Here is a 12262-nt window from a genome sequence, read left to right as displayed (position 1 = left end):
GAGTTTGATGCATGCATTCGTCGACAGAAGCAGAAAAAAACAGACAGATCGCGTGATAAGCAGAAACATAAACGGAATTATTGTAACAATAAGACTGATCAACACCACCATACTACCCACCGTGGCGCAGTGACAAACAAAACAGCCATACACCTATACTTCCGCGCGATAGAGAGCTGCTCGCGGCGGCTAAGGAACACTTTTCGCGACCGCCACCACCATCAAGCCAACACCCGTACCGCCCAACCATCGCTTTTCGGAGAGGAGAGGTGTTAAATCCATACTTTGCTGCTAACCATTCAAGAACAACCAACGCAATATCTCCATCGCCGAGGCCCTGTGTCTGTCAGTGTTTTTGCCAGGATTGACGAACTCCTTAGAGGAAAGCAATGGATGTACACGTTTAAATTGTAATATTCTTAGCATAAGTGACGATGGCAAAAATACTGATGTGGATGAAACTACGGAACTGATGCACTCGGAGAATAGCAATAATCTGAATATATCAAGTTTCCACAACCGAGAGGTACCTAATAGTAGTGAAGGAAATGAAAAACTAACTTTTGAGGATAATAGTGTTAATAACAATCAGTTACAAGCTCAATTGAATCATAACCAAAATAGTTCTTCGCAAAATTTGCATGCATCAAAAGAAATATCAATCTATTTTCAAAACTTTAATCGCATGCGAAGTGCTTCTAAAATTAAGGAAATACAAAATAATATTTTGAGCTGCTCTTATTCAATAATTCTAGCAAACGAGACAAGCTGGGATATGAGTGTAAGAAGTGAGGAAGTTTTTGGTAACAGTTATAATGTCTTTAGAGATGACAGAGATTGCGAATGGTCCGAAAAGAAATCAGGTGGTGGTGTTCTGGTGGCAGTTTCCACAAGTTATAATTCAGAAATCATTGCAGTAACGAAATTTAAAGAATTCGAGCACGTGTGGGTGAAAGTTCAAATGGCAAATGAGAATCATATTTTCGCTTCGGTATACTTTCCTCCAAACAGAGCCAATAAAGATCTATATGATAAGTTTTTTCTGTAGCTGATCAAATTTTGTCAGGCCAAACTCCTGAAACAAAAATTCACATTTTCGGTGATTTCAACCAACGCAATGTAGATTTCATACCAGATATTGATAATGAAAACATTTTGCTTCCAATAGTTGGAGAAAGTGAAATTCTGCACTTTATTTTTGACAAAATCTCAAGCTTGGGACTTAATCAGGTCAACCATGTAAAAAATCAACAGAACTGTCATTTGGACCTATTGCTAACTAACATTTATGATGACTTTAGTGTGAACGAATCACTCACACCATTATGGAGAAATGAAGTGTTTCACACGGCAATCGAATACTCTTTGTTTTTACACGATGTTTCCCCACCTAATGACTATCAAATTGAGGAAGTTCTGGATTATCAAGCAGCTAATTACGAGAACATTAGAAATAAATTAAACATTATTGATTGGCAAACAACTTTGAGGAATCAAGATAATATCGAAAATGCTGCTAATTTATTCTACAGTAAATTGTTCAAAATAATAAAAGAAGAAGTTCCAGTTAAAAGACGTAGACGCTCTTTTTCTACAAAAGAACCAATTTGGTTCAATAGGCAAATAAAGAACTTAAAAAATCGAAAGCAAAGGCGCATAGAAATCACAAAAAAATTAATAATTCAAGTAGTATGGAAAATTATTTGAACATTTGCGATCAACTTAATACGGCTATGCACACAGCATTTGATGAGTATAATGCAAAAACTGAAGCGGAAATTAAATCTTGTCCCAAAATATTTTTCCAATATGTAAACACCAAACTAAAGACTGACAATTTTCCCTCAATAATGTACATAGACAGCAAAGTGGGTACTAATTCTGATGAGATTTGCAATTTGTTTGCTGAGTATTTCCGTGAAATTTACTCTGAACAATCAGAGGAGGACCGTGATCGCGCGTTTTTTGATTTCTATCCTGAGTTCTCAAACGATATAAGCGTCGACCAAATTAATGTTCTTGACATCTTGGACGCGTTAAAACAATTGGACGTAACAAACAGTACCGGTCCAGATGGTGTTCCCCGTATTTTTGAAAACTATGGCAGCTGAGCTCACTGCTCCTTTGTTTTGGCTTTTCAATATGTCACTAAAATCTGGAGAATTTCCTAAACCGTGGAAAACTTCCTTTCTGGTGCCGATTTTCAAGTCTGGCAAAAATCCGACATCCGCAATTACCGCGGAATCGCTCTTCTCCACCATTCCAAAATTACTCGAAGCAATTGTCAATGAGAAAATATTCAACCAAATAAAAATAGGATCACTACAAGCCAGCACGGATTCTTTAAAGGTCGGTCGACCGCTACGAACTTACTGGAATTTGTGAATTATTCTCTTGAAGCCATGGACAGAGGAAATCACGTTGAAGTTTTATATACGGATTTTAGTAAAGCGTTCGATAGAGTTGATATACCAATGCTTCTCTTTAAACTGCAAAAATGGGAATCCAGCCTGGACTCCTTAAATGGCTTGAAGCATATCTGACCAGTCGCAATCAAATAGTTAGGTTCAAAGGAAAGCAATCTGTAGCTATTCATTCCACATCGGGAGTCCCGCAAGGCTCTCATTTAGGTCCGCTATTGTTTATTTTGTTTGTAAACGACTTGTCCTTCATTCTAAAGCATCTAAAAGTATTGATTTACGCTGACGATATGAAACTTTTTATTGAGATCAAAGACGCTGAAGACATGAACACATTCAAACACGAGATCCAGATATTTCATAACTGGTGTATAAAAAGTTTGTTACAGCTCAATATAAAGAAATGCAACTTGATTACTATAAGCAGAAAACGAAGTATTCCAAATATGACAATCACTTTAGGTAGCCAAAAGGTGACAAGATGTGATAGAGTTAGGGATCTTGGCATAATTATAGACTCTAAGCTTACGTTCATTGACCATTATAATACTATTATAAACAAAGCTAATAATATGTTAGGATTCATAAAAGGTTTGGCTACAACTTCCACGATCCATACACTATAAAAACATTATATATTGCTTATGTCAGATCGATACTTGAATATTGCAGCATAGTTTGGTCACCTTACACAGTCACGCATGACACAAGAATTGAGTCGGTACAAAAGCAATTTTTATTATATGCACTACGCAAGTTGGGGTGGACTCAACTTCCACTCCCGTCTTATAAAGCACGATGCATGCTAATTAGTATACAAACATTGAAGGAACGACGGGAATATGCGATGCTATCTTTCATTAATGATGTTATCTCGAACAAGGTCGACTCAGAGGCAATATTATCTAAATTAAATTTTTATATCCCACAAAGACCTTTGCGAAATCGAACTTTATTTGCCTGTAGTAGTCATCGTACAAACTATGCGAAATTCGGACCCATAAATCAAATGATGGCTGCCTATAATAAACATTGGAATGCTATTGATTTCAATACATCTAAGACTAAATTGAAACAATACTTGCGTACTCAGTAAATGCTTGGTGTATATAATTTTCATATCGGATAAAAGTGTTTAGTAATTTTAAGTAACGGAGAACTATATTATAAGACTAAATCTGTATCAAACGGTCTACAAACATGATTGACGACAATAAATAAATAAATAAATTAATGGATTCCTACTGATAGCTTCGAAAAAAACAGAAGGGTTGTGTACAAGACACGACCGCTCGACGTAAACTACGTAAAACCTCTTAGTGCAATGGGAATCGTAATATCAAATGAACATTAGGTTGTATACATGACACAATAGCGAATTTCAACCAAAAATTATCTTAAACTGTTTTCAGAACAAACATTTTTCTCAATCACCACCGACGACCATACAGATGTTACTTGAACCGCTACCGGTGCAGCCATCGTCTCAAGTCAATTCAAAAAGCTGCTCTCAGGCGCGCGTTTGCGTTTTTTCTTGAAACCATCGTGCGGTTGTCATCAGCATGTTCAATAGAATTTGTTTAATTTTTTAGTAGAACAGGTTTGTCGACAGCGAGTTAAAATGAGGAGAAAATTGCATTTCCACAATTCTGCTGTCACCGACGACAGCCACTTAATGATTTTCCCCTTATTTGCTACATACGTCATCTTTGTGAATAATTTTCTGCAACAACTACCCGTCGAAGGCCGCCAATGGCCGCAAGACACGACTATGCCCAGGAAAAATGAAGCAGTGGGCCAAAAGGTGCGTGCGTTATGTCCGTGTTGGGGATGCATGAACGGAGTTGGTTAGTTCTGAAACTTTTACCAGACGTGAAAGAACTAAAATTTTCAATAGTTTTACGTTGACAATCAATAGTTTTAAAACAATTAACGAATTGGTGAAAAGTTTCCGAATTTATTGATAATAAAATCTCAATTCAGAGAAAGACTTATAATTTTAGTAGATAGTCATCCATGCGAATAAATTTTTGCAGCTTCTCCGTTTGACACGCGCTCGTGATTCTACATACATACCTGAGAGAGAGAAGACAGCTCGCTTTATTAACGTTCATCCTAATGTCACCGGGATCCAGTCACTGCGAACCGGAAAAGTAAACACTGCGATGCAACTTCATATGGTCGTAACCAAAATTATTTATTTGGCGATTTATGTTCGCAACTTTTCTTATATCTGGTACAGTGATTTAAACTCGTAATTATCCATATGAATGATCCCGTATTATGAGAAATCGTTTTTTTCCACATTATGAAGGTCATAACCATAAAATCAGCTAATTTGAACATGTTTTTATTGAAGTGAAAAATGTTGCTTCCGACGTTATGAAATGTTACTTTGATTTGTTTAGTTTCTACGGTTTCCTCACAAATAAAGAAGAAGAAAACATAGTAAATAAACGATCTGTCAGTGAGCTGGCTTCTCTCTCTCAGATACATACAGAAAACATACGATGATTCAACTCATCCATGAGTTTTTAGGTGCTGAGTTGGACTTGATTTGAATCGTCCATGAGTTTTTACCACAACAGACCAAACCACAGGCGTTATCGCTGGAACCGCGCTGGCCCGTTCTCCATGACATCCAGAATGAAAATGACACGCGCACGCGAAACACGGGGCTTTTTATATACAGGGAAAACGAAGCAGTGGATCAAAAGGCCCGTACGTTACTGCAATCTGATGTCCGTGTTGGGGATTTATGAACGGAATTGAATTTTTCACCCGGTTTGGAAAGAAATAACATATTCAATAGTTTAACGTTGATAATCAATAGTATCAATAGAATTGGCAAATTTCTGGAGAGTTTCCGAATCTATTGATAAGCAAATCTCGAAAATCCATGGAAAGATAAAGACGCTATTAGCGTTTGAAATCTATCCAAATTTCGTGACGGTCTCGAATTTGGAAATTTCGGTTTTACACCCTGTATCTGAGTCTTCCCTTTAGACGTAGTTTACGTCAAAATAGCATCGGGAATATCTTGGTAGCCGTCATACAATATTGGAACAGAAATTTTAATATCGAATAGAAAGGTTATGCTTAAAATACGTTTACAAATAGAGTGAGCTTAGAATTCAATTATATACTACGCGAAAAAAGTATAAGAACACGAGTCAAATGGTCAGTTAACCGTTGATCATGTCCGTACCCAGAGTCTATCCTTTGAAGTGTTTCATTTTCATTTATTTAGTCTACATCTGAACAGATAACACTGAATCAACAATTTGACGCCACAAAACACGGTTTGAGGCTGCATCCTCGAATACGCCCCATGCTCGCCAAGTCGTTTTGCACCTGGTCTGCACATCTCGCTCGCTGCGCTCCACGCCGTCTCGTACCTGCCGGATCGGAAGCGAACACCATCTTTGCAGGGTTGCTGTCCGGTATTCTTGCAACATGTCCTGGCCATCGTACCCTTCCGGCTTTAGCTACTCTCTGGAAACTGGGTTCGCCATAGAGTTGGGCGAGCTCGTGGTTCATTCTTCGCCGCCACATACCATCTTCTTGCTCAACGCCAAAGATGGTCCTAAGCACCCGTCTCTCGAATACTCCGAGTGCTTGTAAGTCCTCTTCGAGCATTGTCCATGTTTCATGTCCGTAGAGGACAACCGGTCTTATTAACGTTTTGTACATGACACATTTGGTGCTGTGGCGAATCTTTTTTGACCGCAGTTTCTTCTGGAGCCCGTAGTAGGCCCGACTTCCACAGATGATGCGCCTTCGTATTTCACGACTAACATTGTTATCAGCCGTTAGCAAGGATCCGAGGTAGACGAATTCCTCGACCACCTCGAAGGTATCCCCGTCTATCGTAACACTGCTTCCCAGGCAGGCCCTGTCGCGCTCTGTTCCGCCCACAAGCATGTACTTTGTCTTTGACGCATTCACCACCAGTCCAACTTTTGTTGCTTCACGTTTCAAGTGGGTGTACAGGTCTGCCACCTTTGCAAATGTTCGGCCGACAATGTCCATGTCATCCGCGAAACAAATAAATTGACTGGATCTGTTGAAAATCGTACCCATTTTACACCCGGCTCTCCGCATGACACCTTCTAGCGCAATGTTGAACAACAGGCACGAAAGTCCATCGCCTTGTCTTAGTCCCCGGCGCGATTCGAACGAACTGGAGTGTTCGCCCGAAATCTTCACACAGTTTTGCAAACCATCCACCGTTGCTTTGATCAGTCTGGTAAGCTTCCCATAACTTTCCATGGCTTTAAGCGGTCTATACGGTCGTATGCCGCCTTGAAATCAACGAACAGATGATGCGTTGGGACGTGGTATTCACAGCATTTTTGAAGTATTTGCCGTATAGTAAAGATCTGGTCCGTTGTCGAGCGGCCGTAAACGAAACCGGCTTAATAACTTCCCACGAACTCATTCACTAATGGTGACAGACGACGGAAGATGATCTGGGATATCATTTTGTAGGCGGCATTAAGGATGGTGATCGCTCGAAAGTTGTCACACTCCAGCTTGTCGCCTTTCTTGTAAATAGGGCATATAACCCCTTCCTTCCACTCCTCCGGTAGCTGTTCAGTTTCCCAGATTCTGACTATCAATTTGTACAGGCAAGTGGCCAGCTTTTCCGAGCCCATCTTAATGAGCTCAGCTCCAATACCATCCTTACCAGCTGGTTTATTGGTCTTTAGCTGTTGGATGGCATCCTTAACTTCCCTCAAGATGGGGGTTGGTTGACTTCCATCGTCCGCTGAACTGATGTAGTCATCTCCTCCGCTGCCTTGACTTTCACTGCCAGTACTCTCAGCGCCATTCAAATGTTCCTCATAGTGCTGCTTCCACCTTTCGATCACCACACGTTCGTCCGTCAAGATGCTCCCATCTTTATCCCGGCACATTTCGGCTCGCGGGACGAAGCCTTTGCGGGATGCGTTGAGCTTCTGATAGAACTTGCGTGTTTCTTGAGAACGGCACAGCTGTTCCATCTCTTCGCACTCCGCTTCTTCTAGGCGGCGTTTCTTCTCCTGGAAAAGGCGGGTCTGCTGTCTCCGCTTCCGTCTATAACGATCCAAGTTCTGCCGGGTACCTTGCTGCAGTGCGACCGCCTGCGCTGCGTCCTTTTCCTCCAGAACCTGTCTGCACTCGTCGTCGAACCAATCGTTCCGTCGACTTCGTCCCATATACCCGACGTTGTTCTCCGCTGTGTCGTTAATGGCTGCTTTGATTGTTTTCCAGCAGTCTTCAAGAGGGGCCCTAGCGAGCTCACCCTCTTCCGGCAACGCTGCATCGCGATGCTGCGCGTATGCAGTGGCGACATCAAGTTGCTTCAGTCGCTCTAGGTCGTACCGCGGCGGTCGTCTGTACCGAACATTGTTGATGACGGATAGTTTTGGGCGCAGTTTAACCATCACCAGATAGTGGTCAGAGTTGATGTTGGCGCAACGATATGCCCTGACGACGATAATGTCGGAGAAGTGCCGTCCATCAATCAGTACGTGGTTGATTTGTGATTCTGTCTGCAGTGGTGATCTCCAGGTGTACCGATACGGGAGGCTGTGTTGGAAGTAGGTGGTGCGAATGGCCATATTCCTAATAGTCGGTCTAAGCTCCTCCTTTTGGCCAACCTGAGCGTTCAAATCTCCTATGATGATTTTTACGTTGTGGCTTGGGCAGCTGTCGTACTCACGTTCACGAGCAGGGTCAGCAACACCCTACCTATTGATACACTCACCAAAGATTTGATCCATCTGCGAAATGTCACTCCCAAGTAGTACTGAGTACAACGTACTGAGCTGCCTGCGCTTAAGTCCCAATGCAATCAATCGCATGACCAAAATTATTCAGGCCAGAATGGTGATTCGAGTTCTATGTATCCCTGTGCAGTAAAACTCATTTCTTTTGATGATTCAGTCATGGGGTGGCTGACTTTTCGGGACACGTTGAATCGATCTTTATTACCGATGTAAATTAATCAGTTCTCTAGCAAGGACAAGAATCCGGTAAAAATGGTTCTCGACGATTCGAGACCCCTTCCCGCTTTGGAAAAGGGAGCTCCCATACAAATGAAACAAAAATTTCTGCATAACTCAAGAACTAATCAGCGATTTAATCAAATTTAGGGGAAACTAAGTTCGTCGGGTCTGCTAGTAAATAAATAAATGGCAAGCTCTGACGAAGTGCCTCGATAATAAAAAGCTGAGATGAGATAAGACAACTTTGAGCTGAATGCCCTCACACAATAAATCACAACCACCATTCATACGACAGTCAGTTCTAGTGTCTTGTTTTATTCCTACATCACTGTATCGAACGCCCTTAAAGCGTGACTACCAAACTTCACGTAGCTTTCGACGCAAAAACGTCTTTTTTGATTACTAACAAACAACAATCAAACGCTTGTTCGAACCTTGCGTTGAAATTTCACTTTGTGATGCTCCTGTCAGCGACGACCATGCGAAGATTTACTTTCCTCTTGGGACCTTTGCTACCGGAGTCATCATTGCACTCACGGCGACAGCCACTCGCCGCTGCTGCTGGTCGATCACGTTGGTGCTGACCAAAGAGTTGAGGTTGAAAGAACGGCAACAACCACCACCGATGCGAAAGTTTTCCATCGAAACTGCCACCAGCGCATCCGAACTGAGGATGAGATCTAAACCCGCAAGTTGCTTGACTCTGATGTCTGTGCTTGCGATGCATTTACAGTATTGGTTGATTTACCTATTTCTAAACTGTTTATCAATTATCGATAATAAAAAGTTGAAAATCAGTATTTTCAGAACAATAATTGACTCTTTCTTGATCGCATGGCCCAAATTGAAAATTAACCGAGAAGCAACTGAGATATGAACGTTCAAAGTCTATCACATTTTCGTGACCGTCTCCGATTTTCGCAGTCGCAAAGTGTACCCCAGTATAGAAAACATAGATGTTGCCCTACTTTAAAAGAACTTCGATTTACAAATTGATATAAAACAGTTGGTTCATTGTTGGATATTTTCATTCCAGTCAGATCAAACTTCAGCAAAATGGCGTTGGAGTGGAACCAGATCTTTGATGATGTTTAAAATTTAAATTAAATGGGGAAGAATATAATCTAAATAGCGTTATTATAACCAAAAGCAAAATAAAATGAATCCAATTCGCTCCCTTGTGGATGGCATTGATCCATAAATTATTCAAGCGTAAACACTATTACCTAGGGTTGCTGGTAGCTAGGGCGATTTGCATTTGTGACACCGAAAAAGATGACCTTGAAGATCAATTGCACCTCCATATTATTTATTTGTATTACGATGCTGATTCCGAACATGATCTCATTTATTAAAAAGATCTATTGACCAAATTCCAGTATGATAACAAAACACGGTCAATGCCGAAGCTGTGAGATACCATATTGAAATTTTCCCATATATGCCGGTTTTTTCGCTACTATCAATCAAGCTTGTTGACTAGCGTCATCGACTCACTCTAGTGAAGAAGCTATTGGAAGGATTGCTCATAAATATGTTTCTGAGTCGTATTTAAATTGTACTGCGAAAGATGTTGATTACATTTCGAATATAGAAATTGAACATTGTCTGTTAAAATGTTAGCAAAGAATTATTATACGTTTGTTCTTTCAATACAACTTTTTATAATAATGGTAAGTTCAAATAAGTGAATCGAGTTTATTCTGAACTTCATTAATTTTTTTTAAGAACGCTAGTATGTGTTATGATTTCCTTCCTCTAGTCCGACATAAGGTAAAAAATGAATTCCCAGTTCCAGCATCCGGAGAAGTTACAGGAAACGAAAGCCAAATATCATCCCACGTGCGAAATAATCCGATTGGTATTCTTAATTTACTTATTTCGAAACAGAGTACTCATTTCGGAACATTAAATTTCAGAATACGATATTTTTCCCAATGATATTCTACCGGCAGTGAATTCCGATGAATGCAGTTCGGAGATCCCTATATGCAGTAGTGTGACAGATTATCCGCATCAGGTAATGGATGCCGCTGTAAAACTGAACAATCTCAAACAATTGGACATATTTGAAAACGATCCACTTCCACCATTTGAAGGAGACGCAGGTAAAGAGTACGAACAGTCGTTCTTGTGTAACTCCGTAAAGCAGGTTATCTATCCTCAAAGTGGTTTGAATCTGAATGAGACCACTGTGCTGATCGTCAATACGCCAGAGTTTCGACAATCGGTTCAAGTAGAAAAGTGCGTGTAAGTAGGAGCAAGTTGAATAATGTATGCAATACTAGGTAATGTTATATGAATGAATATTGTATAATTTTAGGAACGCGGGAAGTTCCTGCAATTTGCTGGAACATTTTCTATTGGAATCGGAGTGCCAACAAATGTATACAAATACTTCTTTAATGGCTTTAAACGTGAACACAAATCAGGTGTATAGAGATACTTTCAAAATACCTTCATGTTGTAAATGTGCAATTAAATTTCGATCAGGAAGGTTTTGAAGTAACGAATGTTAGTCATTCATATAAAAGAAACTTAACTCGCCGTAGTTATGTGGAATCTTTATTAATTTTTCAAAACAAGTGGTATCTACTAGTGTCTATCAACACTTAAACTTGGTAATTTTATTTGATAAGAGAATGTGATGTTGGAAACAGTAGGGGAAGGTGGGGATACTTGATCCCCTCTGTATTACCGAGATTCGAAATTGTTTCAGCATATTTTTAAGTATAGATCCTCTAGACAAATGATTGTTATTTGGTGAGTTATGTTTTAGATTGACAACCACATTTATTCTGCAGGAAGGTTTGGCTGTTTTGATCCTCCTAAAGACATAGATATGCTAAATGGTACGTACAGATAAAAATGTCAACATTCCATCATCATTTTAGTAAATTTTAGTTTTTTCATCAATATGGGATTTGATCCCTCATTAGCAACCCATAAAAAATGCGAAAAAATTAAAAAATATTAACTCGTTGTTAGGCCTCTATTTTTTTGTAAATTTGATGGATTTGGTGAAGAGTTGGCTCGTAGTTGGTTGAGTGGATATCATAGAAAGGGAATCCAGTCTTCCCAAATTCAAAGATAGCATGTGCTGTCGAGTTCCATAACAAAACTCGGTAATAAATATTCACTGCAAGTCGGAAAATATGCGTATTTTAGAGGATAAATATTTTTTAAAATCGGAGAATACCTTTCTATTTTTATTAAAGCGAGTTCTTGGAATGGGATCAATTCTCTTCGAATATTTTTAAAGTCGATTTTTATCAGCACTCAAAAATCATGCAATGGTAGGCATAGAAAAAATTTAAATAAATAACTGTGGAAATGATTATAGTTGAAAAAGCTGAAAAAGTGGAAAAGGTTCTAGAAGTAGAGGCGATGAATAAGGAGAAGAAAAAAAATTGCTCCAATAAAAGCTTTAATGTGGTTATCGCAATTGATTCGCTAGGATAATACCTTTATAGTGTCATCAAGAAATTGTGGCGTAGTATTAAAATTGATTGGCAGCTCTTATCATTTGCTCTTGAAAACTATTCAAAGTGTACAATTAAAAAAATAAAAGAAAATGTTTTTAACATTGTTTTTATCGTTGTCATGAAAAATATCTACACCACATCCATATAATAAGATTGTGGGAAACAAAGTTGATTACCAACAACTGCAGTTTCAATCACAGGCTATGTTTGTTAATGGTGGGTACTTCACTGCACAGCCAATGTTACACGGCAGGTTGTGTTCGGGTAAAAAAAAGTTTAATTTCCCACGAGGACAAACCGATTGTTGAACACGCAGTTTTGAACAGTATGTGAACTGGGAAAGTGCATGTGGGCTAACAGTAAT

The 12262-nt window shown here is 39.5% G+C and overlaps 1 protein-coding gene across 1 annotated transcript; it reads left to right on the top strand.

The window, feature by feature from the left end:
* The first annotated feature begins 9917 nt into the window (after nt 1–9917).
* LOC134208382 (protein spaetzle-like) lies at nt 9918–11680 on the top strand. The gene is made up of 4 exons (XM_062684371.1): nt 9918–10086; nt 10142–10274; nt 10333–10663; nt 10737–11680. Exons 1-4 carry the CDS (start codon nt 10030–10032, stop codon nt 10915–10917), a joined length of 702 nt encoding a protein of 233 aa, XP_062540355.1. The 5' UTR covers nt 9918–10029; the 3' UTR covers nt 10918–11680.
* Nucleotides 11681–12262: the final 582 nt, after the last annotated feature.

Source organism: Armigeres subalbatus, chromosome 1, assembly GCF_024139115.2.
Source record: "Armigeres subalbatus isolate Guangzhou_Male chromosome 1, GZ_Asu_2, whole genome shotgun sequence".
NCBI lineage: Eukaryota > Metazoa > Arthropoda > Insecta > Diptera > Culicidae > Armigeres > Armigeres subalbatus.
The sequence above is the reverse complement of the archived record's forward strand: the minus strand, read 5'-3'. Positions and strand labels throughout refer to the sequence as shown.

Excerpts from the sequence above, each read along its gene's own strand:
- LOC134208382 (XM_062684371.1), top strand. The coding sequence starts at position 10,030 with ATGTTAGCAAAGAATTATTATACGTTTGTTCTTTCAATACAACTTTTT. Across the intron at positions 10,275-10,332 it reads CGTGCGAAATAATCCGATTG|AATACGATATTTTTCCCAAT; the intron begins GTATTCTTAATT and ends ATTAAATTTCAG. Across the intron at positions 10,664-10,736 it reads GTTCAAGTAGAAAAGTGCGT|GAACGCGGGAAGTTCCTGCA; the intron begins GTAAGTAGGAGC and ends GTATAATTTTAG.